The sequence below is a fragment of the Zingiber officinale genome, chromosome 1A (genome assembly GCF_018446385.1).
Source record: "Zingiber officinale cultivar Zhangliang chromosome 1A, Zo_v1.1, whole genome shotgun sequence".
Taxonomy (NCBI): domain Eukaryota; kingdom Viridiplantae; phylum Streptophyta; class Magnoliopsida; order Zingiberales; family Zingiberaceae; genus Zingiber; species Zingiber officinale.
The window spans coordinates 86,339,103-86,367,099 of NC_055987.1; the positions used below are offsets into that span (position 1 = coordinate 86,339,103).

Here is a 27,997-nt window from a genome sequence, read left to right on the forward strand (position 1 = left end):
CTTCAACATTTTCAATGCTCTTTATTGCCATTGACTTACCTCATGCTAGACCCTTAATCCCTTGGATGCACCAAGATCTCCAGACTTGCTCTAATATGCCATCTTCTTCTTTACTTGTTATGGAGTCCATCTACAATCCATCTGGCCAAGAGTATTAAAAAAAAAAAAAATCTTATATCAAACCTTTAGAATTTTATGTGCTATATTGAATCTATTTATTTATTTATTTTTTAATATTTTTTGTGCACTAAGCTCTTTAAATTTGCTTTAATGTGGCATCCCACCTTCTTTGCTTGCCTACTAAGTTTACTTCGCCAAAATAATTTAAAACCTCTAAATATAAAGTAAGTAATTAATGGGTTTCACATAACGACGCCCGGGATCTCACTGGTCTCCGATCCCCTCGCTCTCCGATCCAATGCCCTCGCATTAACACCCTCGCTTTCCTTCTTTCACTCAAACCCTCGCTAGTGAGGCCGCCGCCTCTCCGCTGCTTCCTCCTCTTCACTAACAGCCACCTCCGGCTTCTCCTCCGCCCCCCTAGTCCGCTTTCCTCCGTCGCCAACATTCCCCTTCTTCCTGCTTTTCACTCATCCGCGGAGCCGGTGCCTCCGCTGCTACCGTTGTTGCCGTCTCGCGCTGCTGCCCTTCTCCACACTCTCATCCCTCTCCGGCCTCTCCATCTTCGGTTGTGTGTGCTCGTACGTGATTGGGCACGTTTCTTGATATAGAAAATTTCATAGCTTAGTTATTAAATTTTGTTAATGATAATTTTTAGGTGTTTAATTTGTTGTTAGTGATAATTTGTTAAATTTTGTAAATGATAATTTAGGTGTTTAATTTGTTGTTGATGTTAATTTTTTGAATATAAAATTCTTTGATATTGTTTAATTTGTCACATGGACTGAGCACTTGGTTGTTTGGGAACGAATAGATATTTCATAATTTAATTTGTTGTAGATTTGTCACATGGACTATGCACATGGCAAATTTTCATGTCATCCCAACTTTTGATAGATTCTAGTCCTTGTTGGTCTTAGATAATTTTTTTTATCAGCTCCATTGAACTTCGTTTTGACAGATTGAGCTTGTTCAACATGGTTCAATTTATACCCATCAAAATAATCATAATCACAGCCAACTGCATAGGAATGCACTCAGGCCTAAACTTTCATACGTCTCTCTCCTCTTTGCTAGTCCTATGCCTATGGTTGTGTTGAGAGAAATAATCATCCTGAACTCTTGTTGTGTATTGAGAATCATGATGCAAACTATGTCTAGGCCAAGTGCGTGGATGTGTGTCTTCTGAATCATCCAATAAGTCAGAATTTAGTATTTACCTATATCATTCTAGTTTTCTAATAACTTGTTATTTAAATTTTTCTAGGCCGCCCACGCAAGTTTTAATGGTCTTAGCCTCATCTTTCAAGTCATCTGTCTACATTTTTCACAATGGGATTCAGAGTTGACATATAATGAAATTTATAAAACTTTGTTACACTAGTAAACTAAGGGTACAAATAAAGGGATATGATTGATGATATATTAAACTACAAAGTATGACAAGCAATGAAGGCTCAACAAACTAGGGCGTATGAGAAAATATAGTTAAATTCAAAAAATTGATAATCAACTAAATTAAATAAAGGTAATTTTCAATGAAGGATTTTATTGGGGTAATGCAAGCCTATTTTGTTTTCAAAGTTTGCCATACAAGTGTCTCAATGATGGAGGATGGTGTCTTTCTCAAAGTGGATAGTTTATACTTCTTTAGATTTTCTAGACTAATTGCAAAATTGTTTTTTTTAAATAGTTCAGATTCCTAATTGGGATTGTGATATGGAAAGTTGTGAGAACTTGGCTTTTCTTTTGAAACAATTCCACTGTAGGCGGTTTTAGAATGTGGAACTCGTGGCTTAAATACACATGAGGTGTTGTTGCCTGCTCAATTGGCATCTAGTTGGAATCATGACCTTAGATGATGCTTGGTTGTGTCATGGGATGACGACAACAATATGAGGGTGTGGTTGGATAATGAGGGAGGAACATGAATAGTGGAAGGTGGAGGTAGAGGTGTGGCATCATAGTCAGTGTAGCTGCATGGAGAGGGTGGATCCAATAGAGTAATGGTAGTAGGAAATCGATGACATGGAAGAAGACATAGGTTGGGGAAGATGGACTCACACTCCTCCTTGGCATTTCCTTTGGAATCTAGAAGAGAAGCGAGAAAATTTCAGTGAACAAAGAGTAGAAGATGAAACACATGTAGGGAAGAGGAGGATCAAGTCACGAAGGGAGACATACTAAATTGGAATTTTGGATCTGATAGCACTTAATGCAACACAACCAAATGCTACCAATCACAAACTCTTGATGTATGAAGTGTTTTTTTTTTAAACTGAAATATAAATCAATACAACATATCTAATCTCTTTTCTAAATTGGGATTATGATTATGCCTTTTGTAACAACCTGAATGACTTACTAAACAACTCTAACAAATCTAAAACTCTTTTAAAATTAAAATTAAGAATTTTAAATAATTGAATTAGTCATCGAAGCTTGAATGACTTACTATAGCCCAAAAACCTCTAATGCTTATTAAAACACTTTAAAAAACTCTAATGGCTAATTAAAAACATCTAAAAAAACTCTAATGGATAATTAATACACTAACTACATCAGGAGGGAAACAATTTGGGAATGAAAGTGGGTAGGGAAAGAATTCAAAAGAAAAAGATTGTGAAATATTTTTTATCTAATCATTTCCTTCGATAGAAGAAAAGAGAATTGAAAAAAATTATTTTATAGTTTTGTCAAAGATAAAAAAAAAGAAAAACAAAAATATATAATATAATTGAAAAGAAAATTTTCTTGTTGAAATTTTTTAAGCTTCAATATGAACTTCATTGCACATGATAATTAAGCTTCTGCTCAAATCAGATGGAAGCAATATAGATGAAAACTAAGGAAAGATTATCACAACCTTTTCTTTCCTCGACTTTTTTTTTTCACCAAAGAAAACAAGGAGAAAATGCAGTTGGAAAAATCTTTCTATCACTTTATTTTCTTTATGTTTTCCTTCCCTGCAGGAAACCCACCCTACTCTGGCATAAAATAGGAATAACCTGACCTAAAGCTTTCTTAATTCACAGAATGGAGCATGCAATAAATTATTCATCTATAGTTTGGCATCTAAAACTAACATCAACCTTAACTATGTTTTCTAAACTAATGGAAAATTATCTAAAAGGACACCTAGTTGATTTACACCTGACAATGCCCCCTACTTGTGAAAAATTCCCTATAAAGGCACCTGAAAAATTATTTTCCAAGTTTACCTCTAGATTTTTCACACAGCACAAATATTGTTGTACACTGTTAATATAAAGAAATTTTGGAAAATTTTATGGCACTAATGGGTTGTATATCAACCACTTGGGGAATTTTTATTTCAAATTCCCTAGATTAAATTGATTTTCCTCTTTCATATTACATTTAGAATTTTCAAAGTGGGTAGTGATGTACTTGACTTACTGAAAAACAGAACACAATGAACTCCAAGAAAGGTACAGGAAAGGTTTCTGCTTCTCCAGCTATAGGGGCCAATTCATCACGAGGTAAAGGTGTTGAAGATCCTGATTCTGGCACTAATCTGTTGAACAAGAACATGTCTGGTTTGAGCCTAGATTCTCAGGAGGGTGGGTGGGAGTTGTATGCAAAAAAATCTAAGAATAGAACTGGTGGAGTTTCATCAAAACCTTGGGATTCTTCAAATTCTTCTAAATCTTTGGGTCATGCAGAAGGGATCCCTAGACAAGGATGGGGTACAAATGTAGGAGTTGGTAGAACCTCTGGGAATAGCTGGGCTCAAGCCAGTGAGTATCGTAGTCCTGGTGGCAGAGGAATTGGTAAGCAGCAACATCCTACTAAGGACTGGGAGTCACAGTACATGGCCCCACCCGCTGGTCCTGGTGTAGCGCCACCACTGCAACATGGCTGGCAATGGGCTGCAAGAGGTGGATCATCTGGTTCTCAACTGAAAACTGAGGAAGCTATTTCTAAAAATCAACGTCAGGATGGTTCCTTTGGTGGAGATTATGACTCTGTTGATGATGTAACTAAACAACAAGATCGTGACTCAGATTATGATGACAATGATGATTTGGTGGATGATAGTGATGATGATCTCAGCGATGATTATGATTCTGATACTAGTCAAAAGAGCCATGAGACTAGAAAGAAAAGCAAATGGTTCAATGGTTTCTTTGGGGAGCTGGACAAACTGACTGTTGAAGAAATCAATGAACCAAATAGGCAATGGCATTGTCCTGCATGTCAGAATGCTCCAGGTGCTATTGACTGGTATAAAGGCCTACAACCTTTAATGACCCATGCAAAGACTAAGGGTAAGACAAGGGTAAAACTTCATCGAGAGCTTGCTTTACTTTTAGAAGAGGAGCTTCATCGAAAGGGAACTACTGTTATACCTGCTGGTGAAGTATTTGGTAAATGGAAGGGTCTGAAGGAGTCAACAACTGACCATGAAATAATCTGGCCTCCGATGGTGATTATCATGAATACTAAACTTGAACAAGATGATAATGACAAGGTACATAAACACATTTATACCTATGTTTTATCTTTCTTAATCATTAAACTTATTTTGGCAGTGCCTGCTGTAGGCTTTGTGACTCAGATATAACTTTTTGTTCTTGTATTAGTTTAGTATAAAAAGCCATTTTTTCTAAGGAATTGACTGAAGTTAAATAATTCAATCATGATCTTTGTTATTTGAGTTCTTCTGTATCCTGATCTTTCTTCATTGAAGTTTGTCTAATGAGATTAACAAAATTGAATAAATCGACTAGATATATCATTGATTGCTCATCTTGTGTGTTGATGTTCATTCAATTAATATGCTTGTCTTATTCACTATGGTTGAGTGTGCTCAAGATATTGGCTAAACTTTTTTTTTTTCTGTAACTTTCTTACCCCTTATAATCTTTCAAGCTTGGCTTTACCAATACATAGTATCTGACCACTTTAGAATTTCAATTCTTGATTTTGTGGGTAGTGTTTTTATATGAACTCCACTAGTAAGCTACATCCATAATAGCTCAGATACCTGATTTTAACTGTTTATGTTCTATGCAAATGTGGGACTTGATTTATTTTTTAGGAAGTTCTAATTATAAATTTTCATAGTTCCATTAGGAATGTATACTCATATCCTATTTCTATGACCACCAAAAATCACTATCTTGGTTTTATTCCCTGGAGATGCTACATCCATTAGCTCTGTCACATTCTCATTCAGCATTCTTATTCAACTCTTCCTAGGTGCTGAACCTGGAACAATTTACCCAAGTTTATAACCGTTTTTGAGAAACATTTTGGGTTCTCATGATAGGTAGGCGTAGCTGTTATTCATTATATATCAAATTCTTCCCTTTGTTATTTGCAGATAGTCTTTCAGCTAAAAGTTCTGTTATGAATCTTTCCTTATATTGGTGGTGTTAGGAGGTATTATATCCAGTTTCTTTTCTTTCACACAATCTTGTGAACAACTTGTTGCTGTGGAATTCTTAATGAAAGTCTGTAATTGGAATTATGCAGAAAAGAAATTAACTAGTGTTTTTGGACGAGGACTTTGAAGAATGCTTGAGAGTGAGCATGTTATGAATTTTTGTAGCCTGTGATTTTTTCATAATTTTGAAGTGAAGTTTCATTAGCAAATCTTATCCTACTTTCACTAATTTGAATGGTTTTTTGTCAAAGTATTGCAATTGTTGCATCAGAAAATTGGCATCTTTGATCGATTTTATTTATTGTTTCATTTGTATTCCTACATTCTTAATCTCTTCTGAGAGTTTGTGGAACTAAATCCTCATTTACATGTGCATAAGATAAGCAGTTTTGTATTCTTGTGTCCTTGATTTATACAGCATTTTATCCATTGAGTTCACTTTTCTGATATTACAAATCAACCAAATCTACATCACACTTATGACAATAGATTCGAGTATTAGCATCTTGCAAACAAAGTGCTCCAGTTTCTTCTTTCTTCCATCCACTGTGTATGATTATTTGCTTGGTATTTTGTCTCATTATGTTCAATGCTACAGTGGTTAGGTATGGGAAACCAAGAGCTACTTGATTATTTCAGTACGTATGCACCAGTGAAGTCCCGCCATTCCTATGGACCTAATGGGCATCGAGGAATGAGTGTTTTGGTTTTTGAAGCTACTGCAATGGGCTATTTGGAAGCTGAGCGGCTGCATAAGCACTTTGCAGAGCAAGGAACCAGTAGAGATGCATGGGAACATCCTCGGAAAAATCTATTCTGTGCTGGTGGCAAACGTCAACTATATGGTTACCTAGCACGAAAAGAAGATCTGGATACCTTCAACTACCACTGCCAAGGTATGTCTTTCTTATCCATTTTATTGCTGTGTATTACAGATGACATCAGATATTATTTGAGGGAAAGGTAGTTTTGAAAGACCATGGTTCCTTTGTGAATATTCTTTCTTTCGTTATATGGTTCAATGAAGTATTGATTGTGCTTTACATTCTCGATTTTGTTATTCTATCATGGACAGTAGTGATAAGTTATTTTAACAATTGATGAGATAAGCAGTGGAGGTTGGAACTAGAATATCTTTATTAAATTATGTACTTGAGAGTAGAAACTTAAGGATTATTTGGTTTAACAATAAGGCTTAATAATAACTAATGGCTCATAAAATAATGTAGCACCAAACATTCATTTATATGTTGATCTTAAAGTAATTTTTCCTTTTTAATTCGATCCCTTATGTGCTAGTTACTATTCCAAAAGCTAGTAGCCGCCCGTGATTTATCTCCTCTGTGTTGGCTCTGGGACGGGTTGGTGGGGGCGCTGAGGGCGAGCGTATTCGCCTTTTGCCACCATATGTTGATCTTAAAGTATGTAAACCTGCAGGTCATTTACCATGAATATCAAATGGTAATTGCAACACAAATCACAATGAAAATAAACAATGCAATGACTTATTCAAGAGCTCCACATTTCCTAATTGCATCCACCAATCAATAAGCGTGTTTGGACTCATCCAATTAATGAAGGGCATGCACCTCCTTTTTGTTGGTATATAATTTGCATCCATAAGTAAATCATCCAACTATGATGATATTCCATAGTTTCACTATTTTCTAAGCTATGGCAACATTCCACTCTATATCAATTGACAAGAAAAATATACTGCAAGATAAGGCCTACATAAATACCATAGGCATAATATATATACACTGAATAAAAGTGTGCATGAAAAGCTACCTAAACAAACTCTAGTATGATGTAAGGTACAACATTTTACTTACTATATACTTGCATAAATATATGTAATCAGATTTCATATGTATGCAAATCACGAAAATCAATAATACTATCCACAATGAAACTAATAAGAATACAAGGGCAAAGAACAACCCAAGTAGATATAACAAGGTAAATAGTCTGTATGATCCATGTCAAGAGCAACCTCTAAAACAACATGATTTGTTCAAGTACTCATGACCCCCGCTCCACTATATCAGCAAGTTGACACATCTTTCCCATCTATCAATTAAGACAATTTAAATCTCATTTTATCATTCAAATATTTATTCAATCAAACTGTTTCAAGCACCACCTAAGTTAAACAGATACCTATTACAATTAATTCTCTAGCTTGTAGCGTATTTTCATAATAGTCAATCATTAAAACAATCTTCCTTAGGAATCAATATCCACACACTATCATAATTTTATACTATAAAGAACACTTACAATATTTTATTTTGGTCCCTTCTTTCTAATGATTACTCCAATTTCAACCAAAATCATACCTCAATTATCTCTAATTACATTTAAAATCTCAGTCACCTACCTAGTAGAAGACAAACTAATCTCAGACAACCTTAATTTAATGCCATCACAATCAAATTGTCACTCTTCTACATCATCAATCACATTTGCACCTCTTTAACACCCAATCATCACAGAACCTCCCTACACTAAAGAAACAAGGGATAAAGAGTCTAACTTGATCCAAAGCAACTTCCTAAAACATAGCTACTCAATCAACCCCTTAATTGCAGGATTCAAGAAACAACCTAATGAATAACAACCACATTATCATGCCATTGAAGCAATAACAAAATTGGACTACAGAAGCAAAAATTATGACCTATTGGAGGCAGTATGAGTTCCATCCTTTTGCTCATGCTGGCGAGGAAGGAAAAAAGGCATATTTTGTTGTTGCAAGGGAGAAAGCAATAGGGCAGTTGAAACAATTGCTTCCGTCATTGAAGTTGTAAGGAGTAGAGAGAGGTTATATAATTTTTCTTAGCATGATAAAAGTGATTTGAAAGATATATTTATTAGTAGCAACGCAGCCTTGGGTTCAAATCAATGTTAGGGTAAAATTTGAGCAATTAATTGCAAATAAGTGGGTTAAGGCCGATTGTACTTTTATTTGTTTGGTTCTTTTGTATTGTTGTGTAGGGTTTAGTACATTTAGAATAATGTAGTGTAAGACTATTTTAAATAAAATGTTTGTAGTTGCTACAACAACGTGAATGGTAGGTGAACAAGGTTGAGCTGTGTTGCAGTAACTATGAAACCGTAGTTGCTACAATGTGAACAGGTTAAGTATGTGTGGTAGCACCTATAAAACCGTAGTTGCTATAACATATGTAATAGCTACAACACATAGATAATAATGAGAGTACTGGAGATTAAATGTACATGACTCAACAGTGACAAGAGGAGCCCTTTTGATTAAAAAGCAAAGTGAGGCGTCCTTTGATGATCCGGGAAAAAAATGGGGTGGCCTAATATTAATCAATGTCACTTAAGGCTAGTGTGTAAAACAAATAATCGATGGTTAAAAGGGAATGAAAAACTGATTGTTTTGTTCAATAAATATTTGTCTATGAATGTAATTCTAGATTACAATAATTTAAATAAGCAACTTTCTCATTCAAGTATCGAAGTGGCCAACCATGCCAATTGACAAGGGTGGAATTTATGGTTCAACTTGTCAATTGGCACAATAGACTCGACTATGGTTTGGAACAGCTAGTTCTATGGTTAAGAAAATCTTGATCCTTAATCATCAAAGACAGTTATGGTTCATGGTTTGGAATTGCCTATTACGATTCGGTTTACAATAGCTCAAGATTATTATTTATATTTTATTTTAAAAAAAAATTATAAATGTGGAAAAATTTATAAAAGGCGTGAACTTATTTAACTTGTCTATGTATCCACTTAGGGTATAAAAGAATTAAAGCTCATGTAGTTCGTTAATTCCTTTGGTATCAAAATCTTCTAATTCGTCTCTTGAAAGTTGCATTCCTTTTATTCTTTTTGCAACTTTCATCCAATCATCAAGTAGCTCCTTGATTTTCCAAAGAGTCAAAGCCAAAGTAAATCGAGAAAAATATTATACTAAACCCTAAATCATCTTTGTTTTTTAATACTAATGATTTATATTTAGTAAACTCAACATTAGTTTTTTTGTTTTTTGATCTAACATTAACGTTATTATATTTTAGTGTGATGTGACATATATATCACATACTTTATATTTTTTGATTAACTTTTTATGTTGAACAAATTATATCCTTTGGAAAAATGATTGAATATATCATACAAGTCAAATAGTCTTTGTAAACTCAATGTTAAATGGATAAAGAGATAAAATAAGATCAATGAGTAATGAAACATCCTAGACCTTTATATATATATATATATATATATATATATATATATATAACGAACCTTGCAGTACTATAGTACTAACATTAGAGAGACTCAAATTAAATAAAACAAATGATAATGCATTACAAACTGGTTCAACTTGAAACTAAAACAAATTTGAGTTTGAACATCATAATAGTGAATAAAATCTTCAAAAAAACAGAGAGTGCAACTAACTAGTGAAATGAACTCAATAGACTATCAAAACAGATAACTCAACTCCGACTAGAGGACCCAACATCCTAATGTAAGTAGAAAAGTAGACTAATAAAATAAACCCTCTTGTGTGCACTGCCAGGTATAAGAAGGCTCATCCGTCGAGTTCTTCCGTCTTCTCATTACCTGTACCATATAGATCTAGTGAGTCTAAAGACACAACAAGTTCAACCTTTATATAAAGAACATCTATTCACATTTAAGAGAAATATTTTGATAAATTATCATGTTAAATATCAACGGAGATTAACCTCTGGACTTTAGTTTCATGAACCTCCAAACTACCCTAAATTAACATTCAATTTTTAACTTTTGTTATCTTTTATTTTACTTGTAAGATTTGTAAATTACAAGAATTCAGATCATCAAGTGTAGGTACTTTATATCTTAACCTCTATCGTTTGGTTAAACGTTTATCCTAGTACTAGGTTGGTAAGGTTCACCGGATCTTTCTTAAGTCGGATTCCCAAATCCCTTTAGTTTTTGGTAAAGTTCACCGGACCCTTCTTAAGCCAGATTCCCAAGCTCCTCTGCTTTAGTAAGGTTCACATGACCTTCTTTAAGCCAGATTCCTAAACCCCTCTACTTTGGTAAGGTTCACCGGACCCTTCTTAAGCCGGATTCCCTACTGTTACAATGTCATATTTGGATCACATTATTAAACAAAGTATTATTACTTTTCATGCCAATCAAACATCGCTATATAAGTTATTGGTTCACTTTGCATGCCAAAACAATCGTTAGCTTGCATGCATTCACATTCTACTAACAGCTACGGTAATATAGTTCAAGGTACTAATACATGTAGGAAGTAAATAATAGCTCATGATTGGTGTGTTAGGAATCCAACCCCTTCCTACCTTTACTCGACAAGCCCCGAAAAAATTCCCAGCCGGACCTCCCTACCCACCAAAACCGCTGGAAACAAAAACCCCCAAACAAGACCTTCTCCTTCACCCGAACAGCCATGACATGTCCCAAACTGGACATCCTCACTCACCAAAACAACCCCCTAACAGAACTTTCTCCCTCACCCAAACAACCATGAGATCATCTTCCCAGCCGGACCTCCTTACTCACCAAAACAGCCGGAAAAACTCCCGACACAGGACCTTCTCCCTCACCCAAACAGCCATGAGATTCCCTTCCCAACCGGACCTCACTTACCAAAACAGCCTTGAAAGCTCCCAAAATGGACCTTCTTCCTCACCCAACAACACCGAAATCAACCTAGAAATCAGAGGAAAAAAAAACTGGCACATCTTCACATAAATAAATCCGATATTAAACCCCCTATCCACATATCCCACAACAATCACAAAGACCTCTTTACTATGACTCGTATACATCGGAAAATCATGTTAAAAAACATGCAATATACATCAAAATATCATACTAAAATCCATAGGGTGCAGTAAATTCAAAATCAACAAAAGAGAACTTGCCTTGGTGTTTTACGTATAGGAGATCACCCATGAGACGTAGGGAAAGGCGACCTTAAGTGTTTCGACGAGATTCTTCCTCTATCTCTTCCAAAGTCACTAGGGTTTGAATGGGGGTGTGGGGAGGCCGATGGCTTCAAGGGTGAGGGGAGGGGAAAAATAAAACTTGTATTTAAAAGGGTAAGTTGGGTCTGGTTGCTAGCAAATCGGGTCGGATTCGTTAACCTTTTAATACATTAATTACTTAAACCCTTTAGTATTAAATCATAACATAAATCTTGGTTTGTTTAAGTGAAACGGTTTTTTTTAATGCTACAAGTAACCTATTAAGAGTATTAAATGAGATTAATAAATTTAATAAGTTAAACGTAGCATAGTCCCATATTATAAAATTTAAGGTAAATAGGTTGAAAAATTGGCTTCAATAGGAACATGAAATAACCTCACATTGAAAATTTTAAATTAAATTAGTTTATATTGAATTACACCATTAATATCATTAAAATATTATAAATATTATTAAATGAAAACTCTCATTGAAAAAACCTAAAACAATTTTAAAAATCAAGGTCTTTTAAAATAAATACCAATGAACGGCTAAGAATTGGTGGTTAACCATTGGGACGTGGCAAATGACATAAATAAAGAGGGTGAGTAGGGAGAAGGGAGAAGGGAGAAGGAAGGAGAAGAGTGCAACAATGGAAAACAGAGAGGGAGGGAAGGGAGGAGAGGGTAGAAGTAGAGGAGCACCAGATGGTGGGAGGCTAATGACGAGTACCAGAGAGGGGAAAAGGTAAGTGCATGGAGAGAGAAGAGAATTAAATAATTTGTGCCCTCTTAAAAATACCACTAACCTAATTAAATACTATTGACTATTATGTTTATGTAAACTTTGGTTCAGATTTAAACTTGCCAAAATAAATCCAAATTAAGGTCAATTTGAACCTCCTTGATTTTGTTGAAAATTAGAAATCGCATTAACTTAACTTGTCTAATACATAGGATCTTAACCTCTAACCCTTTTCATAGATGGATAACACGACTTATTCTTCATAAGATAATAAGCTTTTCTAATAAAAAACGTAAAATGTCTAACAAACTTTTCTAAAAAAATTTAAAGACTTATAAAAACATTTTTGCCTATATATGAAAAAATCCAGCTATGTGAGCTAGTAAAAGGAAAAAATAGCAATGAAGGCTGAGAAAAAGGGAAAAATCAGGCTAGAAATGGTGGTAAAGAAATTAAACTAGAAGGTTGGTAAAAGAAAAAAAAATCGACAATAAAGGCTAAGTAAAAGGGGGAAATTCAGCTATGAAGGTCGGTAAAAGGAATTTAGCTATGAAAGCAGACAAAAGAAAAAATCAGCAAATGAAAATTAACAACAACAACAACCAAGCCTTTTCCCACTAGGTGGGGTCGGCTGTATGAATTCTTTTACGCCATTGAGCTCTATCTCCTATTATATCATTATCTATATTTAAATAAATTTTATCTTATTTTATTGTTGTTAACTAAGTCTTTTTTGGTCTTCCTCTTTCTCATTTGATATGCATGTTTATCATAGTTTCACATCGCCTAACTGGAGCATTTATTGGTCGTCTAAGTACATGTCCGTACCATTTTAAACGTGTCTCTCGGAGTTTTTCCTCAATAGATGCAACTCCGACTTTCTTTCTAATGCTCTCATTTCTTATTTTGTCCATCCTCGTATGTCCACACATCCACCTTAACATCCTCATCTTTGCAACTCTCATCTTCTGCTTATGGGCTCGAGTCATAGCCCAACATTCAGTTCCATATAACATAGCAGGTCTAACTGCGGTTTTATAGAACTTACCTTTAAGTTTAAGAGGTATTTTACGGTCATATAAAACACTCGATGCTCCCCTCCATTTCACCCATCCCGCTTGTATTCTATGTAAGACATCTCTCTCAATCCCTCAATCGTTTTGCAAAAATGATCTTAAATAATTAAATCTCTCGGTTCCAGGCAACTCGTCCTCTCTTATCTTAACAATTGTTTTATTACTTCTAATATTGCGGAACTTAAATTCCGTATATTTTGTCTTTAATCGACTAAGCTTAAAACCTTTCCCTTCTAGTGTTTCCCTCCAAGATTCTAGTTTAGCATTTACTCCTTCAGGTGTTTCATCTATCAAAATAATATCACCTACAAACAACATGCACCACGGTACTGTGTCTTGAATGTGCGCAGTGAGTTCGTCCATAATTAGTGTAAAAAGATATGGACTTAGAACTGATCTTTGATGTAATCCTATCTTTATTGGAAATGCTTCAGTTACTCCGCATGAAGTCTTTACTCTGGTCGTTACATCCTCATACATATCCTTAATTAGTTCAATATATATTACGCTAACACCTCTTTTTTCTAAAATTCTCTATATAATTTCTCTTGGGATTCTATCATAAGATTTTTCTAAGTCAATGAATACCATGTGTAGATCTTGTTTTTGCTCCCGATATTTTTCAATTAATTGTCTAAGAAGATGTATAGCTTCTATTGTCAATCTTCCAGGCATGAACCCAAATTGATTTTCTGTCACTGTGGTTTCCTTCCTTAATTTTTTTTTATTACTTTTTCCCAAAGTTTCATAGTATGACTCATTAGTTTAATACCCCTATAGTTTGCATAATTTTGTACGTCTCCCTTGTTCTTATATAAGGGAACTAGAGTACTTATCCTCTATTGATCAAACATTTTTTTCATTTTCAATATTATGTTAAATAATTTTGTAAGTCATTCAATACCTTGTTTCCCTAAGCACTTCCATACCTCTATTGGAATATCGTCTGGTTCAACGACTTTTCCATTGTGCATCTCATTTAAAGTTTGTTTTACTTCTGAAGTTTGAATTCTACGATAAAAATTAAAATTTCTATGCTTATTTGACCTACTTAAATTACCTAAGTTAAATTGATCACCTAAACCTTCATTAAAAAGTTGATGAAAATACCTCTTCCACCGCTCTTTTATTTCTCCATTGTTTACCAATACCCTATTATATTCATTTTTAATACATTTTATTTGGCTAAGATCTCTTGTTTTCCTTTCTCTCACTTTAGCTATTATATAAATGTCTCTTTCTCCTTCTTTTGTATCCAATCTTTGATATAATCGTTCAAAAGTTTTATTTTTTGCTTCACTCATTATTTTCTTAACTTCTTTCTTGGCTATTGTATATTTTTTTAAGTTTTCCTCGTTTTTACAAATATATAATTCCTTATAAGCTATTCGTTTTTCCTTCACTTTCTCTTGTACTTTCTCATTCTACCACCAAGATTCTTTACTTAGTGGTGCATGTCCCTTTGACTCACCGAGTACACTCTTAGCTACTATTTTCAACTTCAGCAAATGAAAATTAAGCAAAAGGAAAAATGAAATGAAGGTTAAGCAAAAGGGGAAAATGAGCTGTGAAGTTTGGTAAAAGGAATCTAGCCTTCAAGGCTAGCAAAAGAGCAAAATCCAGCTATCAGGGCTAGTAAAAAGAATCCAGCTATGAATAATAAAAAAAACCATAATGAAGGCCGAACAAAAGGGAAAAAATAAGCTTTGAAGGATGGTAAAAGAAATCCAACTACGAAGGCTAGTAAAAAAAGAAATTGGCTATGAAGGCTAAGCAAAAGGGAAATCTCAAACTGTGAAGGTGAATAAAATAAATCTAGTGTAAAAGGAAAAACTAGTAATGGTTGAGCAAAAGGGAAAAATGCACCCATGAATGGCGGTGGAATAAAATGGTGAAAGGTGGAGAGGACGATACATGTGCAGAGGATGTTGTGGTGAAAATAATGTGTGATGATAAGGAGAGAAGGAGAAGAGAAACAAAGGTCGATTATGAGATTGCTGGATTAGGGTTTTAATTGAAGTGTCAGTAGGAAAAGAAAAGAAATAGAATAGAAGAAGAGGAAAAAGATGAAACCTATAATTGTCGAGAATAAAAGAAAAGAGATTTTAAAAGATGAAAGTGGTGGAGAGAGAATATAAAGATAATACTAATAATAGGAAAACCAAAAATAAAAAATGAGTTAAAGAAGAAAAAGAGTAATGATAAAAAGACAAGATAAAGAAGAAAAAGAAGCATAAAGAAGAAATAAAAATTAAAAGAAGTTATTTTGGTCATGAAGCAATAAGAGTAACTGCATTTCCAAATCAAATAGTTGTTATTGCTAAGCTTGATGGGTAGAAAAGATATCGCTTGTTGGTAAGGAAGAGATTTGTGTAGTAGGGGGTATTTCTCTAGTCGAGGATGGTGATGAAATTTCAAGCATCTTTTGTATTTTTTTTTTTTACTTTTTATGCACAAATTACAAATAATATATACATACATATATTTTTAGGGTTAAGAGGTGACAACAAAATGAGAAAGAGGACAAATAAGACAAGGGAATGATAATAGAAAGATATGAGCAAAAACAAAATAGAAGGACTAGAGTAAAGGAAAATAAGATTAAGAGGACACGAAGATAGAAGATAACTTAGGAATAAAATTATAGAATACGAAAGAGAGAGAAAATACTTCTTGTTTGTAAGTAGGGGTGTAATCGAGTTGAGCTGAGCCGAGCCGAACTTTTGAATGTTTGAGTTTGACTCGTTTATAATCGAACCAAGCTCAAGTTTTATTTAACGAATATATTCATGACTCACAAGCTTATTCGAGCTTTTATCGTGCCTAAACAAGCTTAATAAATATAAATTATAAATTAAATATTCATTAAAAACTAAATTATAGATTTAGAGAAAATTATAATATTCTTATTAAAATTTATAATTTTATTCTAATAACTAAATTTAATATATTTGTCTATATGTTTTATAAGTAGAGTGTAAAATCTATAAATTTAATATCAAAATTATTATTATTTTTATTTAAAAGTTGATTCATGAGCTTAACGAATATGTTCACAAGCTAATGAACCGAATATTGTGAAGCTTGAGTTTGATTTGTTTATCTTAACGAGCCTTATTAAATGAGCTCAAATGAGCTTTTATCGAATCGAGATTCGAATAGCTCATGAGCTTGGTTCATTTACACTCCTATTTGTAAGGAAAGAATAAGGTGAGAACTAAATTTGATATCAAAGTGTGAATAATTCATGGATGAGGGTGGTGTTGAAGTTTGAGAATGAAGATGAATTAAAGGATAACTAATACTAACACCAAATTATCAAATTTCAGCTCTTTTACCATGTTGAAAATTGAAAATTATGTTAATTGAAAGTTTGTCTAATAAATGGGACCCTAACCAATACCCCTTTTTATAGATTGATAATATGACTTCACTATTTTAACAAAAACCCTAAAACTCTTAAGACTTTTCTCAAGAGACTTATCTAAAAAAAGATAAATTGTTTTTAGTGAAAACTATTTATGCTATCATATCTTCTAATTTATTGAATATTTTTAGCCTATATACAATTACAAAATTATGATTTCCCGATCCTACGCACAATGTACTCAATGGACTTCACAAAAAATTTAAAATTTATTTTATCAAAAAAATCTTGAATCTAAAATTTTTAAATTTCAATTTTGATTTTATTGAAAAAACTTGAATCTAAATTTTTTAAATTTAATAAATTGAATTATAGCCCAATTATTTTCATTTTTTATAGAAATTTTATTTAAGTATAGATGATGATATAGTAGGGGATAGAGCCGAATGACGTAAAAGGATCCATATAACTGTCCCCACTTAGTGGGATAAAGCTTGGTTGTTGTTGTAGTATAGAAATTTTACATCTAACTATTTTTCATCCACTAGTAATTGTAGTTATGTGAAAGAAACATAACCAAATTAAACTAAATGATAGAAGGTTAAATTATTTCACTTTTTATCAAACGAAATATAAGTAACAAAGTAATATTAAAAATGCTCATTTTTTTCTTTGAAATGTTAATGAAATAAATTTCAAACACAATTAGAAAAATACCATAAAAACATACATCCACTTAAAGCAAGTTACATCCTTAACAATGAAACCCCCTTGACCTTTAAATCCAAATTTGCTTTAATGTTGCAAATTCAAAAGCAAAATATGCCCCAAAGGAACAAAAAGGCCTTATTTTCTCATTGCTCGTTCATGTGTTCTATCAACAAAAGTTGAATAAATTATAAATATAAATTATTATGAAATGAAAGAATCATAAAGTCTATTGTCGTCTAAAATAAAAGTGTATAACTTGATTTGCTGCCATGAAAACTGAGTTGATTTAATCTACAAATACAAATTCAAAAAAAATAATAATAATCCTAGTTAGCCTCATTGACTATCTTTGGGGTGGCCGGTCCGACCCCACGGAAGTTTCTCACTGGCCACCAGGGTAAATCAGGAAGCGTGCGCAACAAGCAATCCAAGAGCCCAACATCCTTTTATTACGACTCTTATTTGGAGGAAAAATTCCTACAAATACGTTATAGTTGGGGATCGAACCGTGGGTGTCTGGGTGACAACCTGGATGTATTACCGCGGCACCATAGCCCCATGGAAATTCAAGAACAAATATGTATTAGCAATCTAATAATTATTAACAATTAATACAATAAATAGTTGATTATTATTATTAACAATTAAATTAAATTGCTGAAATTGAATCAACAAAATGTGATACGGTACTACAATCATATGGTTCCGGACAAAGATCTAAACTATAACATGCTTGAAATTTTAATCCTTGTTCTCACCTTTAAGATAGTTTGTGTTATCAGGACAATATTGATTGCTAAATAAAAATTCAACGATAATTTTAGGCGCCTAGATTTTGGTTACAAAATTATTGGGTTATCTTGCGAGAGAGCCTTAAGGCTTCAGATTCTGGGTCATGTACTTGCACGCTTATGTTCATGTACTTGCTTTCTTGGCTTGCCAAAAGAAATCATGCCTTCATACCAACAACATATGGTTTGCTTCTATTCAGTTGACATTTAAAGCAAGTTTCATTTTTGATAAACTACTTGAATCTAACTTCTTAAACATATGGCTTGCTTTTGACCACCAGATAAATGGACAATGGCTGCCTTATTTGTTGACCTGCCCTTCTTCTTATGTGGATCAATAATATTTTCAAAAATGATTGCAGGGAAATCTCGACTTAAATATGAATTGAAATCATATCAAGAAATGGTTGTGATCCCCATGAAACAAATGAATGAGGACAATCAGGAACTAGTTTGGCTGAAGAACAAAGTCATTAAGCAAGAGAGACGATCCAAGGCTCTTGAAGAAACATTTGGTGTGGTAACCCAAAAGTTGCGGGAGACCATGGAAGAAAACAGGATTGTAAGACATAGGACCAAGATCCAACATCAAGAGAACAAAGAAGAGGTAGTTTCTTTATTTTATTATTGCACAAGTATTACATTTTTGTGGTGCCCAAAATTTTTGTTTAAAGATTGTAAGAGTTTATGCGTGAGGCATAATATTGTAAGGCAGCAAAATTCTTGTTACTTTTCTACGTGCTTAGGAACTTAAGATGACCTTATTGTTTTGATGATTTTCAGATGGATTACCAAGAGCACTTTTTCAAGGAACAGATGGACAAGATTCACAAGGTTACTGAAGAGAAAGAGCAATTGTTTGAGAAGTCGCAGCAGGAGGAGCGTGCAAAGGCAAAGCATTCTGATTTAAATTCTGGAACCACTGAAGAGAAAAAGCTTAGGTATTACTTCATTTGGAAAATATCAGCAGCTTCAACAACCACAATTTTCTGATAAAGCTAAGAAATCTCTAGTAAAAGTTGAAGTTTTATATGCTATACTGTTTAGTTGTTCTCGTCTTTTCAATTTTGTGATAAAAGATGCTCGGTGACTAATGCTGTTTATAATACGCTTATTCTTTCCTGATCACATGTTCTCTATTGTTTCAATTAATTTTTTAAATATTTTTTGATGCAACTCTTTTTGTTATTTTAATAACTTTAGAACTTTAGTTTTACCTGAGATCTATTTGATGTTTTGCTTGCAGGCAGGAAGAGATTGCTAGGTTCATTGACAACCAAGCAAAAGGAGTTGAAGAATTTTTGGCTGAGAGAGAGAAACTGATTAAGGCCCATGAGGAGAAGAAGGTTGAACTTCGGCGTCAATACCTGGAGGAGGAAGTTAAGATGGAGAAGGAGTTTGATGGTGCTCTGACCAAACTGATGGAGAAGTATTCCCCTGCTACCTTCCAGGCTTCGAGAAGCAGTTCTTAGGGGGGAAAAAAAGGTAGAAGCAGAAGGATACTGAAGTATTAATGGAATTTTCATAATTTTGACAATGTAGAAACCAAAAGAAATCCTTTATCTGTTAACAACTACTGCTCAGATGACTTTCAAACTTAACAAACAGTTCTAAGAATAGAGGAAGAGATTTGATCTGACAATTTAACTAGTGCTTAACCATTCTCTTTCTACTTTTATATCGGTTCAATCTTGCCTTGATTGAATGTGTGCTCTTTTGCAGCACTTGCAATATCCTCATGGTTTCAGAGGTGAGTTTCCATGAATTTCTGAAGAATCAAGCTAGTTTCTTACGTACGCCTCTTTGTTCAATTGTGCATCTCCATGTTTCAGCTCTCTATTTATGTATTATTATAATCTCATTCTTCTAGCAATTTGTGATGTTTCCTAAATTGTTTTTAAAGGAGTCTTAGATTATATAAATATTTCTTTAAAAAAGGCAAAGCAATAAAATGCCCTTTTATTGGAAAAAAAGAATTTGAATTTATTGGAAAAAAAATAAAAGTGCATTTTATTTTAAAGAAATAAAATGCCCTTTTATTTCTTTAAAATGCCTCTTATTTAATAATGGATTCTTAAAGTTCTTTCGACCTTTGGGGGCACTATTAGTTTACTATTTTACACGTCTACAATTTAAATCCATTATTTATGATTATTTTTTTTCCGATAATTTATCAAAAGACGTATTTAGATTTTTGAATTTACTAAAAGATATATACTACTTTAGTATTTATCAAATGACGTACCTTTTTACAGTAATATTCCTATTCTACTCTCTTGACAAATTTAACTGATTTCTTTTTTCTTTTCTTTGTCATTTCTCTCTTTTCTACTATGCATGCAACGTATTTTCTCTTTCCTTCTCTTTTATTCTTTTTGTTTTTTTTTTTCAATTTTTTTCTCAAACATGTTACAAGAGATCAAACCCATGTTGGACCTGATATCTCTCCATATCAGGCCCAATGTGGACTTGATATGAAGAGATATCAGGCCTAACAACAGGGAAAAAAATAAAAAAGAAAAAAAAAGAAAGAGAGATTTAGATTTTTCACATCTCTGGTACACTACTAGAAATGTCAGAAATAGGAGAGCATAACTCCTTGCAATTTTAGAAATCTACAGGACCTGAAATAATTGCAATCTGAGGTCTCTAAGTCGATCAGTGGATTTGACCAAAATTCACTTATGGACCTAGAGAGTTCCGATTGCACCCATTTCAGTTCCTATGGATTTCTAAAATTGCAAGGAGTCCAAATATGTTCTTCATTATTATTTTTGACATTCCTAGTGGTGGACCAGAGGTTTGAAAAACCCAAATATCTCTTCTTTTTTTTTGTTATTAGGCCTGATATGAAGAGATATCAGGTCCATGTTGGGCCTGATATCTCTTCATATCAGACCCAATGTGAGCCTGATATTTCCCCATATCAGGCCCAATGTGGGCCTGATATGGGAGATATCAGGTCTAATAACAAAAAAAAAAGAAAAAAAATAAGAAAGAAAGAAAGAGAGATTTAGGGGGTGCTTGGTTGGATGGTATGGGAAATGGGGAATGGGAAAGGAATGAAATGTTGGTGCTTGGTTTGGGTAATTAGTGGTGGGTCCCATGGATTCATTCCTCCAAACATGGGAATGAGCCATTACATAGCATTTTGGGGGGTATGGAAACCTTTCCATTCTCATTCTTGACTTCTATCATACTCTTTCACATTCCCATTCCCCTCTAAAGACCAAGCACCCCCTTAGGTTTTCAAAACCTTTGATCCACCACTAGGAATGCCGAAAATAATATAAAGAGCATATTTGGACTCCTTGCAATTTTAGAAATCCACAAAAACTGAAATGAGTGCAATCGAAGCTCTCTAGGTCCATCAGTGGGTTTCGGTCAAAATCCACTGATGGACCTAGAGAGCTCTGATTGCACCCATTTAAGTTTATGTGGATTTCTAATATTGCAAGGAGTTAAAATATGCTATCTATTATTTATTTCAACTTCTAAAAGATGTAAAAATATAATAAGAAAGAATCAGCAAAACATTCTCCATACGTTTTAGGTTTTTCAAAACCTCTAGTCCACTACTAGGAATGTCAAAAATAACAATGGAGAGTATATTTGAACTCATTGCAACATTAGAGATCCACAGAACTTGAAATGAGTGCAATCGGAGCTCTTTAGGTCTAAATCTCATTTTTTTTTTGTTATTAGGCCTGATATGAAGAGATATCAGACCCATGTTGGGCCTGATATCTCTTCATATTAGGCCCAATGTGGGCCTGATATCTCCCCATATCAGGTCCAACGTGGACCTGATATGGGAGATATCAGGCCTAATAACAAAAAAAACAAGAAAAAAAAGAAAGAAAGAGAGATTTAGGTTTTTCAAAACCTCTGGTCCACCACTAGGAATACCAAAAATAACAATGGAGAACATATTTGGACTCCTTTCAATTTTAGAAATCCATATGCATTGAAATGGCTACAATCTGAGGTCTCTAGGTCGATCAGTGGATTTCAATCAAAATCCACTTATGGACCTAGAGAGTTCCGACTGTACCCATTTCAGTTTCTGTGGAATTCTAATGTTGCAAGGAGTTAAAATATGACATCTATTATTTATTTTAACTTCTAAAATATGTTAAAATATAATAAGAAAGAATCAGTAAAATATTTCCCACACATTTTAGGTTTTTTAAAACCTCTAGTCCACCACTAGGAATGCCAAAAATAACAATGGAGAGCATATTTGAACTCCTTGCAACATTAGAAATCTACAGAAACTGAAATAAGTGCAATCGGAGCTCTCTAGGTCTAAATATTTTTTTTTTCTTTTTTTTATTATTAGGCTTGATATGAAGAGATATTAGGCCCACGTTGGGCATGATATCTCTTCATATCAGACCCAATGTGGGCCTGATATCTCCCCATATCAGGCCCAACGTGGACCTAATATGGGAGATATCAGGCCTAATAACAAAAAAAAAGAAAAAAAAAGAAAGAAATAAAGAGAGATTTAGGTTTTTCAAAACCTCTGGTCCACCACTAGGAACGTCAAAAATAACAATGGAGAGTATATTTGGACTCCTTTCAATTTTAGAAATCCATAGGACCTGAAATAGCTGCAATCTGAGGTCTCTAGGTCGATCAGTGGGTTTTGATCAAAACCCACTGATGGACCTAAGGAGCTCCGATTGCACCTATTTCAGTTTCTATGGAATTCTAATGTTGCAAGGAGTTAAAATATGCTATCTATTATTTATTTTAACTTCTAAAAGATGTTAAAATATAATAAGAAAGAATTAGCAAAACATTCCCATACGTTTTAGGTTTTTCAAAACCTCTGGTCCACCGTTAGAAATGCCAAAAATAACAATAGAGAGTATATTTGAACTCCTTGCAATATTAGAAATCCACAGAAACTGAAATAGGTGCAATCGGAGCTCTTTAGGTCCATCAGTGGAGTTTTGACCGAAACCCACGGATGGACCTAGAGAGCTCTGATTGCACCCATTTCAGTTCTTGTGGATTTCTAAAATTGTAAGGAGTCCAAATATGATCTTCATTATTATTTTCAACATTCCTAGTGGTGGACCAGAGATTTTGAAAAACCTAAATCTTTTTTTTTTGTTATTAGGCCTGATATGAAGAGCTATCATGCCTATGTTGGGCCCGATATCTCTTCATATCAGGCCCAATGTGGGCATGATATCTTCCCATCTCAGGCTCAACGTGGGTCTGATATGGGAGATATCAGGCCTAATAACAAAAAAAAAAGAAAAAAAAGGAGAGATTTAGGTTGTGGGCCCGATATGATTTATATATTAGACCTATGTTATGCATGCACACATTGAAAAAAAAAAAGAGAGGAAAGAGAAGAGCGGAGAGGAAAAATTAGATTGGTTACATGCATAGAAGAAAATAAATATGTGAGAAACGACAGTGAAAAAAAAAAGTCAGATTTGTCAGAAGGATAAAATAGAAAATGCATTTAAAAAAGTGCGTTCTTTGGTAAATGCTAAAGTAGTGTACGTTTTTTTGGTAAATTTTAAATTCTCCGTGCGCCCTTTTGTAAATTGCCCTTTTTCTTTTGAAATTTATGATTATTTTTTTTTTGTCAAAGTGAAAGATACAAATATCCTTCTACTTCTTTGCTCTCTCTTCGAATTATCAAAACACGTTATAGCTATAAAAGTTAAAATTCGACATATGAGGGCATGGATGGATCCTTTTAAACATTCAAAGACCTTGGATTCAATAGGAGGCTTCATTTTTGTCAAATTAGACTATTTTAGTTTATCAAAATATTTTAGTTAAAACACTTTGAATTTTATAAAGCCACGAATACATTTTTAAGAGTATTTCGAACTCAATGATAGAGACTTCAAATAGTCAAATTGACCAATTTTTTACTATCAAGGTGTTTTGACAAAAACACTTTAATGACAATAACCTTGATGATAATAAAATTATCTAATTTAACCATCTAATCTCATGAATGAAATTTTTTGGATAATCCTAAACAAAGTTGAGGGTTTTAGATGGCTAAATTTAGCAAATTTTTGCCATCAAGGTGTTTGTCATTTAGGTAATAAATGAATTTCGTGGAGCATGCTTGATCCAATGAGAAACTTTAGATAGACAAATTTGATAGATTCTAGTCATCAATGTGTCAAAAGGCATTGATGACGATAAACTGTTCAAATTGGCCATTTGAGTAGAGTTGTCAATTTAGATTAGATATGTTATATTGATCCACTCTGTCAAACAATTTAAGTGAGTTGGGTTAAAATATTATCAACTTATTTAAAGTCGTGTTGAGATGGGCCGACCGGCCTAGGCCCGCAACTTGCATGAGTAGACCCGCGACGGACCTGGGTTGGCTTGCGGCTTGAGAAAAAAAATAAATTTTCTCTCAAACTTAAAACTATAGTGGAAAATTAGCTTGTGAGTTTGATCCGTTTAATCTGTAATCCAAATTTAAATATTTTAATATTTTCTATATATATATATTTTATTTTTTGATGTGCTTGTGGTTGGGCCACTAAGCTGGCAACTCGCCTTAAGTTGGGTTAGATTGAGAATTTTCTAATCCGTCAAGATGATGAATTGGTGCATCTCGTACCGTCAAATGGTTGATCTGCCATATTATGGATCGATCCATTTGATAGCTCTACATTTGAGGCCATGGATGTAATTTTTTTTTTTTTTGAAATAGCTTAGAGTTAATGGGAGGTATTAAATAGTAAATTTGTTCACTTAACTCTATCGAGACTTTTCATCATAGGCACTGAATGTGCTTTAACTAAAACATCTTAATGACCGTCCAAGTGATATTTTGCTCCCTTTTGGGTCATCAATATATTTTGACCAAAACATCATAATAATGAATGATGATTTTCTAAGAGGAAAACATTGAGGTTGTAGGGCCTCAACATATTTATGTTTAGCCTAGGGATGACAAGGCACTCATAGCGGATGATTTTTACCCCTTTTTGGCCACCATAGTGTTTTGTTTTCTAGGGGTAAAATTAAGGTTAAATGGATTCAACAAATTATTGTAAATCCTAGGGATCAAATGATGTTCATCATATCATCTATCTATGTAACATGAATGTGTTAGGGCCCTAACCTTAAGTTTGTCACTATTTTAGACTCATTTATTGCTACAATCATATCTTAAGTGGTCAAGTTCGATCATATTTTAATTTACTTGACAATGGGTTTTAAGTTTATTTTATGTTTCTTGATAAATTACACATAGAGCTTAACTTGACAGGATTGAGTTGGATCATAGTTGGACCCAAGAGGTCAAGGTCGACCACGAGCTTCGCAGGTTGCTCATGGAGCATGAAAATTGTGACTCAAAGGTGTTTAGTTTTGCTTACATAATCAAGTTGGTTGTTGGTTCAATGAATGTGAAAGATGCATGGAGTGGAGGGTGCTTGGTGCATTCAAAGGACTCTCAAGGGAGAGAAAAATCAATGACATTGACGAATTGAAGATATGTGACTTGTGAGAGACTAAAGGAAATATAGTCTTGGGTTGTACTTCTAGGTATGTGGTCTATCAAGTGCTTTGTTCGACGAGAAACAATGGACTTTGCATTGTAGTCGACTTTTGATCTTGAAATCGAGTTAAGTCAGCATCTTCAAGCATATTTAGTTTACTAGAGGGCATTCTCAATTAATTGATGGCGATTCTTAGTCAACTAAAGTATTGTGTTGACTTAGGAGTCACAGTCAATGCTATACTAAGCAATAAAAAGATTCTATTTTGACTCCAACCGATTGGAGGGAGAGCTCAAACAATTGAAGCTATTAAGTCGATTAAGTAGTTGACTATTCAAAACAAGAAGTTTAATATTGGGCTTAAGTTAATTAAAGAGGTATTTAGTCGATTGGAAAACTATTTGTTGAAAGATAAACTTGGTATCATAGCCATTTGAATCAACTAAAAATAGTTTGTCGATTGTATGTTTGGGCAGTTATCTAAAGAGGTTCTCAACTAACTTGCAAACTAGTTGTTGGTGAATAAACGTATTGTCTTAGCCATTTGAGTCCACAAAACTTAGTTTTAGGCAACTAAATGTTGGAACAGTTGAACAAAACTAGTGTTCAAGTTGACTGGGAACTAGTTGTTGGTTGATAAGGTTTCATATATATGTTTATCAACTAAAAATGATTTGAGTCAACTGAAGTCAAGTATAAATATCCATTTATGCTTGTTGTCATATATAAATAGGAGTACGAGGGCACCTTGAAATAGAAAAACAATTATTGTAAAAATTCTCTCATTTTGTTTGTTTCCAAGTGTTTTCAATGCCTTAGTAGCTAAAAATCAGCCAGGCCTAATATCTTGTAAGGCTTTCAATTTTGCTTTGCTTTAAGTTTTCTCTAGTGCTAATTATATCATCTGTAGAGAAAATAGAAGTGTTGATATTTTTTTTAAGCTTACATTATTCATCTTGTATTAAGAAGTAGCTACCTATATAAGGCTTCTTTTGTCTCTTGTAAATGAAAATTTTTAGTGGTATTTTGAGGAGTGATTTACCAAATCAATCAACAGACCTTGCATAGAGGTGAGTTTTATAGTGTTTTTTTGTTGAATCAAGAGAGGCTAGAGGAGTGGGAGTGAATAGCCTTCGTTTAAAATTGCACTAATTTAGACAAGGTTTGTTATACATTGGAAAATTTTCACACAACACAAAACAAGCAAAAAAAAAAAAAAAATGCAAAGAAATAAAAACCTACTCAAGTATTTAACATGATTTGGTAACTTCCTAACTCTTATTTCACGGCCTATGATCCTTTAAGTGGATTCACCCCTCCAAACCATCATTAACTTTTCTCCTTCTAAGCCAACAACTAGAGGTTGAGAAATCTCTTATAATGTCTTCTTATAATGAAGGAAATTTAAGCAGAAGAAGAGTACAACAATAAAATCCCAATCGAGAGCAAGAAGTTTCAACCTTTGAGCACAAGACTTGAAGTTTAAGGGATCCCCTCTATCTTTCCTAAGCCTCCACAAGCGATTATATATAGTCAAAATCTCCATCTTCAAATCAGTCTTTTTGTCGATTAGTCGACTTATGTGTGTTTCATATATAATTTTTTGTATTATTTTGCATGCATTTTGTTTCATCATATAAGCATATTTTGCATGCATTCACCTTTCTAGCATTGTTTTCACCCATTTAGTTTAGAGAACTAGTCTTTGGGCTTTTTGATTGACAGGACATGAAACCAGAACTTAATTGGAGTAAAAATACCTTAGAAAAATAGTCCATTGCAAGGAACACGCTTTGACCATATCCCATGACATGGACGTGTTCCTCTAGCCGAAGTTAGATGTGAAATGAAGTAGCCACGGAGTTTATAAAGTTTAACATGGGTTGGCCAAGCCCACAAGCACGGTTGTGCCCCTTCCTGTCGAAAATTAGTTTTGGTCAGCCTCTGACACATCCTGATCGTGTCCACAAGCAAGACCATGTTCATTGACTCAGAGTTGAAAACGGTCTAGCCTTGCCACCCAGCATGGCCATGTTCGATCCCTCTTTTTGTTGACTTGGAGAAACAAGGCTAAGTCATGCCTCCAGCATGGTCATGGCTCATGGCGGCACCCCGACATTTTTAAAAGGATCTGGTCATGTTTGGAGGGCTATAAAAGGCCCTAAGAGGCTCTTGTTGGAGGAGGAGGTGTTTTTCTATGACAAGGAACCCTAAGAGAGCCATTTCCAAGGAGCCGTCAGAGTTTCTGTCCATCATATAGAGTTCTTCCAAAGACATTGGCGCATACACGATTATGCATTATCTTCTCC

General features: G+C 33.9%; 1 protein-coding gene across 1 annotated transcript; it reads left to right on the forward strand.

Annotated features, from left to right (window-relative positions):
* Positions 1 to 351: 351 nt before the first annotated feature.
* On the forward strand, positions 352 to 19,825 carry LOC122026622 (protein SUPPRESSOR OF GENE SILENCING 3 homolog). The gene is made up of 6 exons (XM_042585359.1): positions 352 to 701; positions 3,548 to 4,612; positions 6,129 to 6,426; positions 18,546 to 18,790; positions 18,967 to 19,124; positions 19,430 to 19,825. The coding sequence occupies exons 2-6, from the start codon at positions 3,554 to 3,556 to the stop codon at positions 19,653 to 19,655; spliced, it is 1,986 nt and encodes a 661-aa protein (XP_042441293.1). The 5' UTR covers positions 352 to 701; positions 3,548 to 3,553; the 3' UTR covers positions 19,656 to 19,825.
* The last annotated feature ends 8,172 nt before the right edge of the window (positions 19,826 to 27,997 follow it).